General features: G+C 41.6%; 1 protein-coding gene across 1 annotated transcript in view; it reads left to right on the top strand.

The window, feature by feature from the left end:
- Positions 1-21,809, top strand: part of LOC129730758 (uncharacterized) — a 56,239-nt gene that overhangs the window by 29,880 nt on the left and 4,550 nt on the right. The window contains exons 2-5 of the mRNA XM_055690313.1: positions 1,215-1,838; positions 15,425-15,568; positions 15,639-15,734; positions 15,804-15,904. Coding sequence (XP_055546288.1) covers positions 1,776-1,838; positions 15,425-15,568; positions 15,639-15,734; positions 15,804-15,904 — 404 coding nt within the window. The 5' untranslated portion in view covers positions 1,215-1,775. The remainder of the gene's footprint in view (positions 1-1,214; positions 1,839-15,424; positions 15,569-15,638; positions 15,735-15,803; positions 15,905-21,809) is intronic.

Raw genomic sequence — 21,809 nt, 5'->3', positions numbered from 1 at the left:
TGCGCGGATCATTCTCTTCTAAGAGCTGTATATAGTCTAGTTATGTATTTATTATTTCCGAGTGAGCAATGCATCAACATTTTGTTACATACTGAGAGGATTCAAGTTTATTCATTACTTGAACACATCGCAATCTGTACAGTTTGGGACAAAACGACAATCGGGTCATTATCGTTTCGTTTCCATCGCTGACGCTAAATTGTTTGAAACCGTTAATAAAGGTACTAAACCGTATCTCACCATATGATCTGAAGAACAATAAACTTCACAGTGCTGTCTAAAATTCTTATGCTAGAAAAAACTATATAACAGAATACAGAGAAGTTTTGATTGCTAAATTTAAATTAATTGCTAAATAGCATTTATCTAGCAGTATGACAGAGGTTTTTCGTCGAACCTACAACCTATTTTTCTAAATGTTCAAGTACATTGAATTCTAAAATCGATATTTTTTTTGAGTATTACATAAATTTACTATCTATGTTGATTTTTTTTTACGTTTTACGAAAGTTCAGATTAATACACTACCTTCTAGCAGCATTGCATAATATAATTCACCAACAATGTTCGGTAACTTTGTTCTTTTTGGTATACTGCCAAAGTAAAGGAAACAACGAACAACGAAATTTAATGAAAAATATAAAGGTACGGTATTTTCGATCGAAAACCTTTATTGTGCAATTGTGCGAATCAAATGATTTGTTTCTTCATACGCGTTAGTTCGCTGATTTGTAAAAGATCTTTAAAAGACTTTCGATATAAAATCCGGGTTGGAATTTTCAGAAGTGACCTGTCTACTTGCAGTAGACATTTTCTTTCCAATGTTCAAATTAGCGGCTACACCATGTCCAATAACTTTCCGTTTTGTGTGCTTGGGGGCAACTTTATACCAACAATAATAAACGAATTTATTCCAATTACCAACTTTCAGTTTCAACCGTGATTAACTTGTCCGCTGGAATGCTGAACAGTTATCAACAGATGCGTAAATAAATGTGGAAATAAGCGAAAAGAAACCGCCTCAGCAAATGCCGTAAGCGTGGATCGTTTTAAACTTGTTTTACTCGTTATCCAGCAGTCAACCCGGTATATCTATCCAATGGAGCATCTCTATTGCCGACATTGTTCCAACTCCTGCTTCTGTTCGAGATTTAAACAAAATCTTCTTGGTGCACAACTTACTGACTCATTTTGTTGTTTCATTTTCGTTTCAGCTCGCACCAGCGCAGCAAGCCTATACCACAAATCTAATCGAACGAACGCAACCGCGGCTACTGGTGCTGCCTGTGATTGCAGTTGATTACCGAACAAGTTCAGCGGGCGAATCGAGCGGTCAATAACTAAAATAAACAGTCGTCTGGTTGGCACGTGAACATGGCATCTAAATCCGATGAGATAAGTGATAAGTGATAAGTGATACGTGTCGGTGGCTTGAGTTTGAATAAGCAATTTAAGCATGCGCGCTGGAAGTGATACGCAAGCTCTAGTTGACTGTGATAGAAGAAGATTAGCCAATTGCACTAAGGAAGGCGTGAATTTGAGTTATTTGAGTTTTGTGGCAGTATTTGCATAATAAGGAGGTAAAGATCGAGCGGTTTAATTTGAGTGCACATCATCAAAGGAGGAGGTTTTTTTTAGCTGTGAAGAGAAAAAAAACACGTGAAAAGGAGAACTTGTGAAGTATAATGTTAGTGCACGGTGGAAGATTTAAACGAGCAGCGAACGAGTAACTCAGCCGCGTCCGATGAACACGGAAAACCACAAATCACTGAAGGATGGGATATTTTTCGAAGCGGAACGTTTTTATCTATTGCTGCATATCGGCCTGTTTGTCATTGGTAAGTAGTTTGAGCCTTACATTCCTAACATTATGGCATCGGTGACAATGTTTTTGGAAACAAAACATAAGATCTAGGTTCTCTAAACGAAGACGAAAAACTTCGAAATTAATTTCGTTACTAAGTGTTGAAATTGGATGATCATCTTAAAAATTCTGCTACAAACGTCTAACCTTAGTCATGTCTAGTTCAATGCCACAATATATCGCAAACGAAGCCCGTTGTTTCTCCCCCATGATCAGTTACAATAGCCCATCATTTACCATAGTATAATGTTTGCAAATTGATACTCACTGGCGGACTTCAACAGAGGTGAATTAAGAAACTGAAATAGCGTTAGCGATGTCAGGAAAACGTAGATTATATGCACAATTCAAGTGACTGTCTTATTAGTTCAAGCATCATTAGCCCGGCTCAACCAACCATCTTCAGTGGTAACATCTTGAGAAGGCAACGTTCGAGAGCCATTGACCATTTTTGTTCGTTATCATGAGATGTCTGTAATTTCTGAAACGGACAAACAAAGTAAAACCTTGTTATTGTATACTACAGGGTCTTGGCAGAGCATAAATACGGAATGGGGACGATCGGAAACGAGGAAAGTCATCACTTCCCGTACATAATAATAGATCGGACAGATCACCAGACGTTAGCTAATTTGATTATTGCCGCAATTGAGACGAGATAAAAATGCGCGGACCACAAACAAACAGGGTAGATTTATTGGACGAACAAGTAACAGCTAATTTTGGCCCCACGGTTTGTTCCGTGAACCGTTGCATGCAACTCGCGCCGGTGGCCATCGGGCGCCATGGGGAGAAATTTCGGTCAGAAGTGAAATTTTGCACTTGCTCGAATAACTTTACACACTATCTGCTTAGCAGCTCCGGGCCAAGTGTGGTCAGTCTGGTAAAGTGTATTATTCACAGCTGGAGCGGTAAGGCATGTTTATGAATATATGGTGTTTAGTTTTGGGGTTGGTACGAGCGTTTATAATAGGACCACCTTTTAGATGCAAATTGAATATTTTTATCGAATAGGAGCGAAGAGAAAACAAACAATTTATATTATTAAGTTTTAATCATTTTGAAACCGTTCTGGGCTTGAAAACGAGGTCTCGATTTTTTGTGATATTACCAACTTTAATGAAAAATCATTGTAATTCGCAATTGCTAAGATAATTTCTCTCTATGGTTAATAGTTAATGAATTATAAACTCAATTGGTTGTAAGATTATATCCTTTTTCATGACAAGTAGATATAACGTCCTACAAATGATGAGCCTGAGTTGCGAAAGCAAACTAATCATTTCATAGTGTTGAGAAATCACTTAGTGTCTTTTTGTGTTTGGTCGCCGTACTAATTAGTTTGAATTTAATTATTGCATTATTTTATCAGTAACCTAAATTGGATACTTCCAGGGCGTTTCGATTTTTCAGGTGCCAAAAATAGATGCTTGTGACACAGTTCTGATTACATACAGTCCTGATTCACAGAAAACCAGAACCGAAATAAAAATACTCTCTTCGCGGAATCGGTTTCTACCTTAAACTTTAAAACTGCTCATTTCTTTTAACCAGTGGTGGGCACCATTCCGCTAATTCGCTAATTCGCTAATTAGCGACGCTAAAATTCAGTTAGCGATTTAGCGATTTCGCTAATTTTTGAGCTGGTTAGCGAAACTGTTAGCGTCGCTAAAATTTTTGCCTTCGAAACGCTAATCGCTAATTCGCTAAATTTTGTAGAGAAGCGACAATAGAAGTATTTAGAAAAACTGTGAATTGCTGATGGCGTACGTAAATTGCTTCGAAAGATGAACATACTTTACTGCGAAAGTTACTTTTGTCAGTTTTTTTTTACCCTAGAATGGAGTTCCAGTTATCGTACAAGCCACAGGAGCATTTTGAAGAACAAGCACAAGGTCTAGATTGAATTTTTGCCACACCAAGAAATTTGGTAAATTGCAATGCGCTTGAAATTATGACAACTGTGGTTCTACTTTTTCGATTCAGATAATAATTGAATTTTTATGAAAACATTTCTAAGAGTATCTATTTTCAATTCAAGCTAAATAACTTTTGTTATTCTTGTAAGTAACTGTTTTCATTTGTTTAACCAAAATAGATCAAAGTGGTCCAAATCTTACAAAACACGAGCAATAAATATAGCAATATGACTATTTACATATTAAAAAGTTAGCGATTAGCGGAAGTTCCGCTAATGTGGGTTTAGCGTTTAGCGATTATCGAGCTAAATTTTTCGGTTAGCGACTTAGCGATTAGCGTCGCTAAATTTTCGGTTAGCGGTGCCCACCACTGCTTTAAACGACACGCACATTTAGGCAAACGGTATTTCACATGAAAGATTAATATATTTTCTAATCGTTCCTTATGATTGTATGGTTCAATATTTCATGTGCAGTTATAAAAATGGGATCAAAGTTAAGTTGTTTTGTAATACCATATGGCATCAACCGCTGGAAATAGTTTAACTCGGACTATTGACTCAGCATCGCCTTGAATTTTGAAATAAAACATATGGATGTAATGGAGGTGTTGCATATTTGAATATCTGCTTTGATTTTCTAACATAATAGAATTTACACACCACATAGCGATATTATTCAAACTCGCCGGTACTTTAAACAGTTACACGCGTGGTCGTTTCAGGAATATTTTTGAATATTTACCGTACCCCTTGAAAATACATTTTTCAAACTAGAGTAGTATCTTAAAAGTATAACAAAGTAATTTATTGAAGAATTAAATTAATGTAAATTCTAAATGTTGAATAAAAAATACAAAAGACTAATATGGAAATAAAACAATCTAATGAAATCATACTGAAAATATTTTTGAGACGTTTCAGGTCTAAATATTTTTGAATTGATTAGCGTTGCACCGAATAATAGGACTGGGAAAAGCTTTTGACGTAGAATGCGTCTTACGGCAACAATTACAGGGACCCAATTTCAATATAGGGATCCAATTGCAAAACCGAAAACATCGAGAGCGTCACAAAAATTGTCCAATTTCAAACGTTTTAAACCCAGTCAGTTTCCAACCGATTTCTGTTATTTTTGCAGCAATCGATTGGAAAATCATTTAAGCATACGTCCAATTGCAGAAAATTGTAATCTGATTGTTCAAACTATTGTAATATTAAAAATTGTTGAACATTGTCGAAACGCAAATGTCGACTTTTAATTGGTCGCTTGCTGCCTTTCCCTAAAAAGGACGACAGAATAGTGGTTAGCTGCAGTTCCTACCTCTTTCAGTTCGGCTTCCCTTCGATCTGAGTTGGACCCCATCAGCGGTAATCCATTTCAGATATCGTTGGGTGAATACAACCCGAAACTGAAAGAGATTTATGTATATATATATATATATATATATATATATATATATATATATATATATATATATATATATATATATATATATATATATATATATATATATATATATATATATATATATATATATATATATATATATATATATATATATATATATATATATATATATATATATATATATATATATATATATAGGGTGTGTGCACATAACGTGTATGAATATCTGTAGCGTGTGTCCCTATATAAGGTGTGTGGCTAGCGTGCGTGACTTGCTATATAGCGTGCGTGGCTAGCTATATAGCGTGTGTGTGGCTTGCTAAATAGCGTGCGGGGTTTGTTTTATAGCGTGTGCATGTCTAGCGTGTCTGTGCATGTCTATAGCTTGTAGGGCTTGCTATGTAGCATGCGTGGCTTGCTATATAGCATGTGTGGCTTGCTATATAGCGTGTGTGGCTTGCTATATAGCGTACGTGGCTTGCTATATAGCGTGTGTGGCTTGCTATATAGCGTGCGGCTAGCGTGCGTGGCTAGCGTGTGTGGCTTGCTATATAGCGTGTGGCTAGAGTGCGTGGCTAGCTGTATAGCGTACGTGGCTAGCTGTATAACGTGTGTGTATGTTTATAGCGTGTATGCATGTCTGTAGCGGGTGTGTGCATGTTTATATCGTGTGTGGCTTGATAAATAGCGTGCGTGGTTTGCTATATAGCGTGTGCATGTCTAGCGTGTCTGTGCATGTTTATAACATGTGTGGCTTGCTATATAGCGTGTGTGGCTAGCAGTATAGCGATTGAAATTTTCATATATAATTGCTAATAAATCACCTCATGTAGAATTTAATTATCACTGTAAATCATTCAAAATTAAATAAAAAATTTGCCATGTTGAGAAAAATTATTCAGTTGTTAATAAATGGCATTGACAAACACATTAACCTCAAAGTTTATCTGAAGAATTTCTGAGCTAGTGAGCCTGAATCACATAATTTTTCGCGAAGGTCTTACTAATTGCAGCAATCAGTTGTAAAATTATCTACGCTATCGTAAAATGCAGAAAATTGTTATTTGAACTGTTATACTATAGATGAGGAATGCACTATTTGTCCTTGTCCATAGCCTCTTCGTAGCCACTGCCTAAATTAAGATATCTTAGTGCAACTTGATACAAAAGACAGCCTCAAAACAATTTTATTTCATTCTTGTTTTGGATACGGCAGCAAGTGAAACCGCGGTGCCGGCTACAGAGGTAAACGTAAAATTGAGTGTATTCCCAAACCTATTAAGATAGACCGTCGTATTCTACGTTAACTCTGCGGTCGTGTCTTATAAACTATTTTGTGGAAAAAACCGAGTTTTCAGTTTACAGAATAATGATTCTAACCTGAGCTCATCAAGGGTAACTCCTCTCAAGTCAAGAATTTGGTTTTTAATTTTTTTCATTTTATCATCATGTTTCGTTGAATATTCGGCCGTCTGTTGAGCCGAATATTCTGCCGAACAGACGGCCGAATATTCAACAGACCATGATGATTAAATGAGAAAAAATGAAAACCGTATTACTCTTGAATTGAAGTGAATTACCCTAGACAAGCTCGAATTCAAATCATTACTCTGAATATTCGGCAAGTTTCGAAAATAACTTTTTCCCAGCCCTATTATTCGGTGCAACTCTAGAATAGATGTGATGCTTTTCGTAAAAATTTGGAACAACTCTACTCTTTGACCTAAATTATGTAGATTTTGTAGTTTTTGAGTTTTCTAACTCCGGTGGAAAATTTGACCGTGTCCTAACTGAGAAGGGTTTTCGTACGCGTGTGTTCTCCTATATTGGGCGGCGTATAACAGCGTCTGATCCGAGGCGGGCGGCTGGTTTCTTAAATATCTAACCAGTTATATCCAAGACGACGGTGGTCTCGTCGCAAGACAAGGCATCGCTGCACTAGGAAAGTACCATACTAGGAACGAATCGGAACAATTGGTGTCGACTCAGGTGAACGAAATGGGACACTTGGTACCAACGTCAGAACTTTACTCGAGCAGGACGCGTGGGCATGCTTAGCCAAAGAGCTATAAAAAGGAAGGTGGTAGTCGCAGTCATCCAGGAGGTGAGATTGCTGAAGACGGGTGTACGTGAGTTCCGAGCGGCTGATCCTATCGCAGTAACGAATGCCACATTTAATACAGGGGCGGCAACAAAGGTGAACGAGACGTCGGTTTCGTCATTCAAGGGAAACAGATCAAGCGTTTCATTAGGTGGAGGCCCATCGGTGATCACTTATTATTAAGGGTAGATTCTTAAATTACAGTCTGATCAATGTACAAGCATAGAAAAATGGTAAATCCGATGACGTGAGGAGTTTTTTCGATAAAACATCATTACTGGGAACGCAAACTCACAGGTCGGACGGGAGCAGTTCTTCCACCCTATTGACAGCAGAAACAGCCTCCATGCTACCAGTAATGAGAATGTCCACGTCTCGTGCGTGTAGAGGACTACCGATCTTATTAGCGTCTTGTACATGGTGCACTTGTGGTCCCCGTGGCTCTGTGTTAAGCGATTTGGTCGGCTTGCTCTCCCACACGGTTGTGATATCGGGTTCGACTCCCAATCAAGTCAAGGAACTTTTCGAGCTGAAAATTTTCTCGACTCAGCACTGGAGCACGGTGTATCGTTGTACTTATCCTACACATGCAAAATGTGCCAAAAACAATATCGATAACTAATTCTCTCAACTATAATCTAGTTGATTGAGACCGCTATTAGCCCTAAGGCTAAGCGTGCGATATTGTTTTTGTTGTTTACATGGTGCTCTTGGTACGGGGGCGAAGTTTGCCAGACCTCAACGTCTTGTAGAGTCCGTAGTAGGCACGACTTCCTACGTCTGCGGATTTTTCTGCTGCAGTTGATCCGAGGTAAACAAACTCGTCAACCACCTCGAACTCATCGCCGTCGATCACTACGCTACTGCCTATGCGAGACTTATCGCGCTCGGTTCCCGCTACTAGCAAATACGTCTTCGACGTATTCAATCTAACCTTTTCTGCTTCACATGTTATAGGCCGCACGATTCGTGACACCTTCAAGCGCAATGTTGAACAGGAGGCAAAAAAGACCGTCGAAGTCTTAGTTTCTCAGGAAAACCATTTGCGTCCATATCTTTCCATAGCTCTACATGGTCGATGATATCGTAAGCGGCCTTAAAATCGAGCGTGGGGACTTGGTATTCGCGACACTTCTGGAGGATCTGCTGCAGCGTAAAGATTTGGTCCGTTGTCGATTGCCCATCACCCATCGGCTGGATAACTCCCCACAAACCTGCATGCTAGCGGCGAGAGACGGCGAAAGATGATCTGGAAGAGCACTTTGAAGGCTGCGGTGAGAATCGTGATCGCTCGGTAGTTCTCACATTCCAACTTGTCGCCCTTCTTGTATATTGAGCATATTACTTCCTCGTTCCACTCCTTTGGTAGCTGTTCTGTATACCAGATCCTGACTATATGCTGATGCTACCATCCTTTCCATTCAGGAAGCCAACCTATCCGGGCCCAGCTTGGTAAGCTCCACTGCGATGTCATCCTTTTTAGCTGATTTGTTGTTCTTGAGCTGCTTGATAGCATCCTCAACTTCACTCATCGTGAGGGGCGGTATGTCTCCCTCATCCGCAGAGTTGACGAAGCCGTTCCTCTTGCCGTCTTGGTCCTCTACCTCTGCGCCATTCAGGTGTTCATTGTAGTGCTGCTTCCATCTGTCGATCACTTCACGTACGTCCGTCAAGGTTTTTCCATCTTTATCCTGACACATTTTAGCTCGCAGCATAAAGCCTGCGCTGGATGCCCTTGGTTTCTTGTAGAATCTACGTACTCCATTTCCTCACACTCCATCTCTTTTAGGCGGCGCTTTTTGTCCCGGAAAAGATAGGTTTGCTGTCTTCGTTTCTGTTTGTATCACGGATGTTGTTGACAGCTGAAAGTCTGTGACGCAGTTTGACCATCAGGAGATAGTGGTTAGAATCGACGTTTGCGCCACAATAGGTTCGGATGTCGAGGGTCTCCTACGGAAGGCAGAAAATCGAAAGGCAGAATCACGAAAGGCAGAATCACGAAAAGCAGAATTACGAAAGGCAGAATATTTCATAAGGCAGAATAACGAATGGCAGAATCAAAAAATGGACTTTTTTCTTTTTAACAATACACACTCGCGGCCTTTGGCCGACTCTATTGTCCAAGTGTATGCTGTCCTTACTCGCTACCGCTCGTTCGGACTTAACTAAGGGAAAGAAAACCTGTTTGAGTAATCCTAGAAAACCAGTAGATCAGTTGTTTGTATGCGAGAGGCCGCCGCTTCCGACGGCGGGTCGGCGGCCGGCTCGGACCGCGGAAACCACGGCGGCTTCGTGCCGCCTCGGTTCCTTGCCCTCCTTTATGCGTCTTCGCCGCATGAATTGTTTTATGTTAATTATAATCAACTAGCCGTTGAGACTGGTGTAAGTTATACCTACCATCGAAAAATTACTCTCCGCGATGTAGTGAGATTCTTTAGGATCTGAGCCAAACCAGTTTGCACGTTTCTGATTTAATAATTAGGCTTGATTTGCACCTCCCATCAAAACTGGTCATTGCTTGTGACCAGTTATTATGTCTGGTTACCAAATAATATTAAACAATAAAGGTAGAGTAGCAGCTTTGATACCGTGACCAGGATTCGCACCAATTTGTCATCACGCACTTGCCTATCGTGAGTTAGGTTTTGCTACCAGTGATTCTGCCTTTCGTGCCCTTCGAAATTCTGCCTTTTGAATTCATGATTCTGCCTTTCGTGCTTCTGCCTTTCGTGATTCTGCCTTCTGTGGCGAACCCGATGTCGATAATATCCGAGAAGTGCCTTCCGTCCAATAAAACTTGATCGATTTGTGCTTCAGTCTGCTGTGGTGATCTCCAGGTGTACCGATATGAAAGGCTATACTGGGAGTAGGTACTATGTATGGCCATGTTCTTGGAGGCGGCGAAGTCAATGAGTCGAAGGCCGCTAAATTTTCCAATAACCGGTCCCCCTCCTGGTCAACGTTGAAGAAACGACCTTTTATCCTCAACTTCCACGTTAATTTGTCGAATCACGCGCATCTGCATTTTGCCAATCACAATGAAGGCTCGTGTGTGTTGCCGCAGCTCTGGTAGATGGTGTAACCATCTCCGTAGGTATGTACCGATACTCTCTTCCAGCATAGCTGCTGCAGTGCATCAATGTCAAATGTGGGTACTTCTCAAAAAATTAAGAGACTTGCAGTTAAATTAAGAGGCTTGCATGACCTGCACCAACCCCCAGGCTCGTCGGAGGACCATCGTGACAGCACTGTTTAGAGTCCCACGCTGGTACCAGGACGCCAATCAGCCCCCCTAACATGGAGAACAGACACTGTTTTTAGCCGCATTTCCTCTACCGCCGAAATATGGTTAACGTGCCAATCATCGCGTCGCACCTTCTGGCTTAGCTATTGTCGGATGGCAACATTGCCAAGGATACACCAACCAGTTGTAACCATGTTTCAACTGGCAGTCTATTGTTATCGTATGACTCGTGGAGGTGTGAGATAAGAACTTGGTTGGATTGGAGCTTAGTTTGAAGCTCCTTTCCATCCTATCTCTAGCACATAAATACTTGGTACAAAAAGATATTCAGAAACACACATGGCGGTCATTCCGAGGCCAAAACGTCGACTCGGCTAGCCAACGTATACAAGTCGAGCACTTCGAGGAAGACACGGTTGGACATCCAGAAGTTGTGGGCTGACCTAGTTTCTGCTGAGTGCACTCGAAAACTTGATGAGCGGATTGGTGAACCGGTTGGAAACCTGAATGAACAGTAGAGGTACATCCGCAATATAGTCAACGATACAGCGCAAGAGGAGTGGAGCACGCTTGCACGAACTATACGAAACACTTGATTCGATGTGGAGTGTCAAGAGATGACAGACAAAAAAAACGAGCTCGTGATCGCACAATGATGAAGGCCAATTGTGTGACACCTCAGGTGAGGGAGAGGTATCGACGAGTTAGAGTGGCCGAAAAGAGACTCTAGCAATACAAGAAACGCAAGCACTGCGAACGATCTCTCGCGGTGGTGGAAGTATGCTTCTCCAGGGATGGCACGAGAAGTTTTTATAATGTGGTAAACGGGACCAGCAACCGGATTGTGTCAATCCCTGCCATGTGCAACGATAGGGAAAGGAACCCATTGACCGATGAGACACTGGTGACCATGCATTGGAAACAACATTTCGAAGTGTAGTTAAAGGTAAAGAACATAGAGAAGTCGACAGAAACAGGAAAGGACTAGAGGAGGATGGATGAACTGTGGAACCTCCAAGCTTGGGCGAAGGAAACTTGTAAAAAACCAAAACTCAGGTAAAAAGCAGCTGGCCTTTCAGCCGAACTTTTCAGAGCAGTGAGCAGCTGTTGCGTGCAATCCGTCGACTAATCTTGAAAATTTGGGGTCGAAGTCAAGTTACCAGTGGACTGGTGCTCGGTTATCGAGGCCTGAAACTCCTCAATTCTGTTTATAAGATTTTTTTCCGTATCCTGTTTCATAGACTGAGGCCATTGGCTTTGCGGATGATATTGATCTCGTTGGTATTTATTAATCGCAGAGCAGTGGAAAACGCATTCGTGCCTTCCAGGAGGGAAGTAGCTAGAAATGAACTTACCATCAACTCTACCAATACTAAGTACATACAGTAAGTACAAAGTGGCTGGTAGAGAGCGTGGAAGTTCAACGAGTACTGAAAATGTGATAGATGTGACAGTTTTGTGGTCCCCGTGGTTCTGTGGCTGTCGGTCGGCTAGCTCTTCTGCACGGTTGCACATCTGTTCAACTGAAGAACCACAAATGAGACAAAATCTCTTTATTTTCAGTATCGACATTTAGCGGTGGAGAGAACGCATTTTACACTCGAAATTTTATTACGCTTATATTCCATTCATTCAACAAAAGGACTGTATGAGCTCTCGCCGCTTTTTCACCGAGAGAATCCTTTGTTCTCCCCGGTACTGGCATAGCGAGGGTGTCTTTTCATGATAATCGTACAGTACCACCCGCATACGTGCAAAGGTTTTTATGTAGATATATTTTTAATGAATTTCATTGTTGCACAAATTGAAAACTGAATATCTTGACTAACGAAAATCATTTTTTTACATTGCACCTAATGTCGTAAGCAGTGCTGTGTATAGCGCGTCTGATATGCATTACTTGCAATGTTAGGTATAAAAAACGGTACGAGAAATAATATTGTTGTTGGTCGATAAATTAAGTTTCTAAGTCCAACGAAAATATTCAAGTAAATCAACTAACAGGTTAAAATAGTTTCAACAGTCGCGAGGTGTACGATCCAAGAAAATTTGTTAAACAATGTTTGAATGGTTGAAAGGTTTGAGTTGAATTTGTTCTATTGACGTTGATTGTGAATTGTTACTGAATTTCCGATTAAAAAATCTCTTTAATGCGGTCCTGTCTTAACTTGATTTTATAAATTGCCTGGTCATTGAAGCAAAAAATAATAATTTTTTGGTGCATTTTCAAACTATTGGAGCGAACTGTTCGAACGATGCACTGTAAAATCAATGTAGGATGGAACAGCAAAAAATGAACGGAAAGCTTGGGCACCGATTTGCTGCAGAGTTTTGTTCGAAGTTGCATATCTGTTCTGTGACGGTTGTGATGTCGGGTTCGATTCCCGATCAAATCGAGCGAGCTGGAAATTTTCTCGACTCATGCAAAATGTGCTAAAAAAAAATTCGTTAAGAAGTTCTCTCAACTAACCTAGTTTTGTGATAGACGAATTTGTATATCATGGTACTCTCGAGACGTGTGGCGATGATAGCCGCGAAGTGAGGAGATGGATAGCAACCACAAACAGGACTTTTAATGATTTATGTAGCCAGCAGAGATCCCGCAGCACGCAAGTGCGCACGAAATTTGCGCTTCACAGGGCGCTGATTCTCCCGGTGGTACTTTATGGCTTCGAGTGTTGGTCGAAGAGGAAGTATTCGAGCGTAAAATCCTTTATAGGAACTGGAGCTGATAAAATTTAGCAGGCTACAATGGGCTGGACACATGGCACGAATGTCGGAGATTTCGTGGCAGACCCCGTACTCATTGGATTTAGTGTGAATGAAGACACTCGATTGGCGGGTGTTAGGGGCGATTGGAGAAGACTAGCCCTAGATCGAGTGATGTGGCATCAATGATAGCATTTTTTCAATTTCCTGATTTGTATTCACATTAGTCCTATTGAGAAAATTTTACTCAGCATTGGAATTGTTCTCAATGTAAGTTATATCTATTTTTAAGCGCAAGATGGTTTCTATCACTATGACTCGTTTAAACTTAATCAATTGTAGATGGAATCCTAACAGAAGAAAAAGTATCTGTAATTAATACAGCTTTAAATCAATTCAATTCTTGAGAAAAAACGAAAGTGAACACAAAACTATAAACTTTTCCTGATGCCAACAAGGGTAAAATATGCAGCAGTTCATCTAACTAGCTGTAAAATCGACAGTAATATTTCTGAACCCAATTGTTGTTGTAGGTTGGCCACAGCGTAACGTCGTGGGAATTATTTTTTTCACGCCGCAGCATCTGCCACACTGATCGTAGAAGCCATTGGTTTGAAGTTCAGTGAACGCAATATCTTCAGTCGGCTTAGTGCCGGGAAAGTACCTGCGTATCAGCAGCATTCGAAATAGCTCATTGTTTAATGTAAATTCTTTATCTACTAGAATGCTGCTAGATACCTATACGATAGGGTAATGTTATTTGCAAATAAATTTCCATTTCATAATTTCGGTTTTGAAATAGTGATATTTCAACCGGAGCATACCTAGTACCTACACATTGTTCTATTACAACTCTGAACGGTCTTTGTTCGCGGCAAAGTTCTCATGCATTGCTCAAACTAATCGCCAGTCAGCAGGCAGTGGTCTGAAGGGTGTGACCTGGCAATCACGTGCTATCTAGCGCACGGTTGCTCTGTTTTGGTTTGGCTGGGGCACATGAAGTGTAAAAATTCTTTTGTTTATGTTGTCCGTCGGCGCACTGACACTCTTGATTGCTTTACCGCCACTCTAGAGTATGCTCTAATTATAAGCATTTTCTTCGATGGCTGAGGTGTGGGAATTTTATTAAGAACTGATCTTGCCTGCGTGGGTGTACCTGCAGCTATTGCTCAATGTGCCAATGCATGTAACCCTGTGCAACCTGTGGGGCAACACAATTGAGATTGCATCTATCGAATTGGGACAATTCTTGCCTGTAAGTCGCATTTGATCTAACGAGATTGAGTTTTTATAGTTCTTTAAATTGCTTCATACTTTTATGTTGCCATATGTTCAATTACTAGTAGAAGAAAAGAAAATGTATAAGTCGTTACGGATTCGATAGTTGTTCGAGTTTTCAACTAAGAGCTAACGAGGTCAACAATCTAATGATTGACAGAAACAAAATTGAGGCGGTTTATCAATAATAATAGAGAAACTCGTCTAAAGCAAACCTGTGGTGCATTCAAGTGGAAAGTATGAGTCAAACTATTTATAAAACACACACCGAAAATATCAACAACGGTTGAAAATCGAGCGGTACAATTCCTACTGAAAATAGTTGCAAAACGTTTTTTTTGCTTTAACCATAATTAGTTACTAAAAATATTTGAAACATCTTATTTTCAGCTCATACTGCAGAAAAGTCATAAAACTATAAATTTTACAGACTAAATAAAATAATTTTCTCTCTTCGTGAAAGATTCAAATGTTATTTGCGGCGGTCATTTGTCTGTAAAAAATAGGAGACTTTGGTAACGAAAACGGACGGTTTAAACTTCACAAATCATACCGATAAAAAGACTGCCCGGCAGTTATGAACGAGAAACTTTTTTTGTTCAAATGCTGTTTTTACTGTCACGTAATATCGGTGCGAAAATGAAAACAACTGTTAAACTTGTGCTTAGTTGTTTTTTGTTCATTATGTAAAACAGCGCGACTATCAATGAAGCGGTTTTGTTCGACAACTGTTCGATGCAATCCAGAAAATGCTGGGTAGACTTGATTATCACCCACTTCACTATTAGCGAAAACATTGTCACTGTTTCTTTTCTCGTAAAACAATGGGTCGATGCGGTAAAAAAGTAATCTGTCATTACTAACTTTTCTTTTCTTTTGTGAATCAAAATTTTCCACAGATCACCTACCTGATAGCGTTCTCCTGCGAAGTATCGTGGGTGTTGGAAGCCAGAGGTAACCTCCCGATTCCATCCTACCTGCTGTGTGCGGAGTTTTTCGTTCTGTTCGTTTCGTCGGCCGTTTTGATTCACGGATTGTCAACTGTAAGTACCATTTAACAAAGCTTGGTTCGCACTTGTTTTTTGCGTGAATTGACGATTATGCATTTTGCAGGGAGTATCATGGGGTCTGCTTTGCTGGTCTATCATTATCGGGATGTTGTCGGTGCCGGAGTTGGCGCTCGTGATGTACATGACCATACAATATTGGGTAAAAATATATTTTTGCTATAGAGAAAAAAAAAAAGAATAGCTTAACCAAATAAATTTCATCTTTTAGGGTCTTCAGTCAGCACACGGACTAACGGAATTAATTGGGTATTTAGTACGTTTAATAGTCAACTGTCTGGCGCTACTTTGCGTCATTCCAACAGCCTTAAGGTTAGTATTTTTGTCTTTCGCGTCGATAGGTAATTTTAGATAAATATAAATATATTAGTTGTGTTACTCTAAAGTACTATTTCTGCACGAAAAGACTCGTGTTACCACCGATACCATACCTTGCAAAAATATTGCGAATTTAATTTTTTTTTGCTTACATCATCATTGCTCTCCCTTGTAGGTAAAAGAGAAGAAAAGCTTTTCAGCCTAAAAATTTCGACAGCTTTTGTTAAGGAGTTCGTTCTACTAGTTTGTTAATAAATTTAAAAACTTTGTTCAAAATTTCTCGAATTGCACAGAGAAAAATGTTGACGAGAATAACGACCAAATAGAATATGGTATGGCAAATTCATACCCAATAATGGCATTAAATCTTGACTTTTCTCATAAAACATCAGGATACTTGAACTGTGTAAAGATCAAACTTAGCTTAGTGTTTATTACTAAAACTTGGGCCGGATCAGAGCGGCCACACTGTCGGGATTTTCGGTGCTGGAACTAAAAACTTGCACGGTTACACTGCTGGGACTCTGGGAGGCACCCAGCCTTTATTCGGACGTGGAGAGATCTAAGGCGTCACAACCGTTTCATATAAAGGTTTATTCGCGACTGATATCTATCACATTTTATCGTTCTACTCAGGCTGAGATGCGATTCTATGGATGCTACCGGGTGTCGATAAGAATCCATCTAATTGATATTATATGATCGTAGGTGCGATCGTGTACGTGTGGGATCAGTGCCTGGTAGCACCAATCAATAGCGTTATCGAACTCTGTCTCTGTTTCGCAACATCCCGGCCGCCTTGAAAGTATTTTTTAAAACATTTTCCTCAGTTTAGATGATAGTGCTATCACATCTCCTATTTCTACTCTACTACTGGTAACTACTGTATAATAACATATGACATTAAAACGATACGTAAAAATATAATATGGAGCTTTCGACTTAAAATATTCGCTTTTTGCTACTGCTCGTAATCAGTGTTCACACCGCCGAAAAATAGTGTTTGGTTGCCGCTTTCTTGTGAGATTCTACTATATGTGGACTGTATGGTGTTTGATGCTTCTGGCTGGAACTCTGCTGCTGCGGGGATGCCTGCTGCTTATGGATTGACGCATGCTGTACGCTGCCTCTGCCATGGACGAATAGACTGTATACTGTTGGCTGCTATTCTGCTTCCTCGAACGATGGACGCATATCATCGTATTTCCTCAGTGGACTCACCATTGATCGACGTAAAGTGACTGAAAAGATGAGAGGGTGCTTTTTAAACAGAAATGATGAATCTTTACAGGACTTCCCTGGAGCGGAGGCCTTCGCGACCTCCGCGGGTGCCTTCAGCACCGATGCTGATAGGCCGAGGTATGCTTTCGGATATCTTCTTATCATTGGGGACTTCTTGGACAGTTACTGGAACTCTCGTGGGCTGATGATGTGCTGGATGAGCGAACAAACTGGTTTCTGTTCGATAGCTGACTGACTGCTGATACTTCCTGAGGGAGTCATCGTAACGCTGGCCAATGCGTTCAGACGACCGCCGAACAAATCCATCCTTCGACTTGCTGTTGACTTTAATTCTTCTGGGGACTAATCGTGCCACAAAGGCATTTGCTTTGCTGACCTGACGATTCAAACGAGAGTGCATTAATTTCTTATTATCATGTGGAGACAGGCAGTCTCCACGGCGCAACATGCGCCGAGTCTAGAGCGCAACATGCTGCACTAGACCAGAAATAGCTCAAAGCTATGGGCAACGAATATGTGAACCATGGATTGACGTTTCTGGAGGATGCGATACGGACCTTAGAATGGCAGGCAACAGCATTATTGGACAGCGGTCCAGTGGGCAATGGGCAACCATGCTGACAAAAAAGAAATCATATTACTTTTTGAACAAATAAAAATACATAAAGACTTAACTGGGGTGCGGGGGTCTTTTCCAACCCCCGCAGGCGTCCGAAACGCCTTGTTCGATGAGAAGAAGCTAGTGGTCACTCTCAGCGAGTGGTTGATTGTTTCGTATTGGCAAGACGCAAATTTTGGAAATGCCTCTCTGATACACTCCATCTTTCGTTTTCACAGTAGCTACTCTAACGCACCCATCGCTGCCTGTATGCACCTGAGTGACTCTGCCCAACATCCACCGCAACGGTGGTAAGTTTTCCTCCTTCAATAATACCATCGTACCTATGCGTAGGTTGTCTCTGCGTCTGGTCCACTTTGTGCGGTTGTGCAGATCTGAAAGGTACTGTGTTGACCATTTTCTCCAAATCGTTTGCACAAAGCTTTGACTTCTCTGCCACAGTGATAATCTGTTCTCTGGTATCTCTTCTAAGTTTGGTTCAGCTATACTGATTAGTGGTCGCTGGACTAGGAAGTGGCCTGGTGTCAGCACTGCTAGATCATTTGGGTCGCTGCTTAACGGAGTCAAGGGACGTGAGTTCAAACAGGCCTCAATTTGAACTGAAACCGTTACAAATTCGTCATACGTCAGATTTCGAGTACCGATTGTCTTCTTGAAATGCGTTTTAAACGACTTAACCGCCGCCTCCCACAACCCACCAAAGTTAGGGGATCTGGCGGGAATGAATTTGAATTCAATACTATCGTTGCTTGCTTCTTTAATTACTGCTTCCTGAAACTGCTGCGCACAAAATAATTTGGCCAGCTCGTCAAGCTCTCTTCTAGCGCCTAAAAATGTTTTCGCGTTGTCACACATAATGAGAATAGGTTTGGATCTGCGGGCCACGAATCTTCGTAAAGCGGCCAGGAATGCCTGGGTTGTGAGATCAGCAACCACTTCCAGGTGAACCGCTTTTGTCACCAAACATACGAAAACAGCGACGAAGCACTTTATCGGTCGATTCTTTCGACCCGGGTACAACATATAAAATGGGCCACAGTAATCCAAACCAACTTTGTGGAACGGTGGAGCTGGATTTACTCTTTCTTCGGGTAGGTCTGCCATCAGTTGATCCTGCACCTTTGGTTTACTCCGGAAACAAGGCACGCATTGGTATATAATTCTTCTTGCAGCTCTCCGAATGTTTAATGGCCAATATCGCTCACGAACGCAAGAAATTAGCAGCTGTTGGCCTGCGTGATAATACTTGTGGTGATAATGATGTAAAATCAAAACAGTAAGCGGGTGTCGATCATCAAGAATAATGGGATGTTTTCTACCGACGGATGTTTCTGCGTGCTTTAGCCGGCCGCCAATGTGCATTACGCCGTTGATAAGCTTAGGATTTTTCCCTACCAGTCTAGATGATTCTGCAACCTGGTTTCCTTTGGACAGGGCTGCAAGTTCCGTAGGAAAACATTCGTGTTGTGACAGCCTAACCAGAAGCATCAAGGCTTCTTCTGACTCAGCATATGTTATAAACCCAAGCTTGCGATTCGCACGGTTGGCCTTTCTAGCGTTGTGGGCAAATCTTCGCAGTAACGCAACCAACCGAACCAGTGACAATAACGATGAGCGTAATGAGAAAATCTCACTGTTAGTTACAACGTGCGTTGCCAAAACTATCGAAGCCTTCTCCTCTTGACGAGCAGCCCGTTCATCCTCCTTCGACTCTTGGCTAGTATGTGGCCAAGTCCCTTTGTCCTGTCGTAGCCATGTAGGTCCACACCACCATAAAGTTGAATAGTTTAGCTGTGCAGGTGACATTCCCCGTGACACTATATCCGCAGGATTCTCTACTCCTGCCACGTGATTCCAACTTCTGCCTTTCGTGAGATGTTGGATGTCAGAGACCCTGTTAGCTACGAACGGCTGCCAGCGAGATGGAGTCGAAGCAAGCCAGCACTTAACGATCATGGAGTCGGTCCAGAACGTAGCCTTGGAACCAAAGGAGATGGTGCTTCTGACCTTTTCATACAGGTGACTCAATAGCATCGCAGACGACAGCTCTAAGCGTGGAATAGACTGTTTCTTCTTCTTCGTCTTTAAATCTTCCAACGGTGAAACTTTGGATTTAGACGTCAGCAGACGTACGGCTACGGTATCATCATCCCATACACTTCTCAGGTAAATGCAGGCTCCGTATGCCTTCTCGGAGGCATCGCAGAACCCATGCAACTCCACTTCTATACATTTTGAGCTGGCACCAATCCAACGCGGTACAGTGATGGTATCAAGGCTCATCATATTTCTCCGAAACTCCAACCAATATGCTCCGAACTCTTCAGGTAATGGCATATCCCACTCAACCTTTTCCTTCCACAAATCTTGTAAAAATACCTTCGCTAGGATAACGACAGGACTTACCAAGCCTAGCGGGTCGAATATGCGAGCGGCATCAGACAGGACGACTCTTTTCGTGATGATAGCACTGCTATTCCATTTTGGTACATTGAATCGAAAATTGTCGCTGTACGAATCCCACAGTAAACCGAGAGTTTTCACTGCCGCACTCGAGGAATCCAGTTCTTTGGTACCCTCTTCATCGCACAGGTGGGGCGGCAGATCTTTCAGCACCTCTTTTTTGTTAGTTCGCCATTTCCGCAGCACAAAACCTGCTGATTTCAAAAGCTGGCTTGTTTGTGACACCAGCTCGCGTGCTTGCTCAATTGAATCTGCCCCCGATAGCATGTCGTCGACATAAAAGTCTTTCTCTACTGCTCTCGCTCCGATGGGGTAGCTCTGGCATCCTTGCTTTGCCAGGGTTTGCAAGCATTTCGTCGCCAGATATGGGGCAGATGCTGTCCCGTACGTCACCGTGGTGAGTTTATAACTCTTGACATGATCACTAGGAGAATCTCGCCAAAGGATTCTTTGCAAGTCTTGATCGGTTGGCTGCACATTCACCATTCGGTACATCTTTGCGACGTCGGCCACTACGGCGATCATGTGGCAGCGAAAACAAAGTATAATCGTGAGGAGATCCTCCTGAACGACAGGGCCTACCATCAATGCGTTATTGAGAGAAATTCCAGTGGATGTTGCGCATGATGCGTCGAACACAACGCGAAGTTTCGTTGTGGTACTGTCAGGCTTGATGACAGCATGATGCGGCATGTAATATGTTCGCCCTTCAGCTTCATAATCATTTGTTTCTACCATATGGCCCATAAGCATGTATTCATGAATGAATTCCGTATAGAGGAGCCTTAGGGTTTCATTTGCCATCAGACGTCTTTCGATGCCCAAAAATCGTTTTAACGCGGTCGCTTTCAATTCACCAAGTTTGCAAATTACTGACTCCTTCTTTGGTAGACTGACGACAAATCTGCCATCCTTCTCTTGGATTGTCGTGTCGCTGAAGTGCTTCTCGCATGCACTCTCCTCTATCGACATTGTACTTTTGACATAACATGACTCTAACTCCCAAAACTTGGTCAACTGCTCTTGAATATCAATAAGTGGTTCTGTCTCTGCAACCAGCACTACCCGCGGTAAAATGGTGGATTCTCCGTCAACTACTCCTGACACTATCCAACCGAGTAACGTATTTTGGATTGTAGGACCATGCTCTCCTAGCCGTTGCCTTCCCTCACACAGTAAATCGTAGAAAAATTCTGCTTTAATTATAAGATCCACACCACTGGGTATATTGAACTGTGGATCAGCGAGCATAATCTCCTTGGGCGTCTCCAACTGTTGCAGAGGGTTCAATGGAATGTTTGATGTGACCTTAGATAAAACATGGAATTTCATTGGCTGCGTATACTCGGAAATTGCCGACGAACGAGCCAAAACAGTTGCTACCAGCGCAGTTGATGACGTTGTCTCAGATGATCCGACTCCTTTCACCCTCTAATAGTCTGAAATCGGCTTGCATCTTAATTTCTGTGCTATTCTCCTTGTCATAAGATTTCTCTGAGAAGCACTATCTAGTAGAGCACGTGCAAATATTGTGTTGCCAAGCGGATCGCGGATTCTTATAATCGCGGTGGACAA

This window comes from Wyeomyia smithii, chromosome 3 (genome assembly GCF_029784165.1).
Source record: "Wyeomyia smithii strain HCP4-BCI-WySm-NY-G18 chromosome 3, ASM2978416v1, whole genome shotgun sequence".
Lineage (NCBI taxonomy): Eukaryota > Metazoa > Arthropoda > Insecta > Diptera > Culicidae > Wyeomyia > Wyeomyia smithii.
Note: the sequence above shows the minus strand (reverse complement) of the source record. Positions and strands in the feature narration are given on the sequence as shown.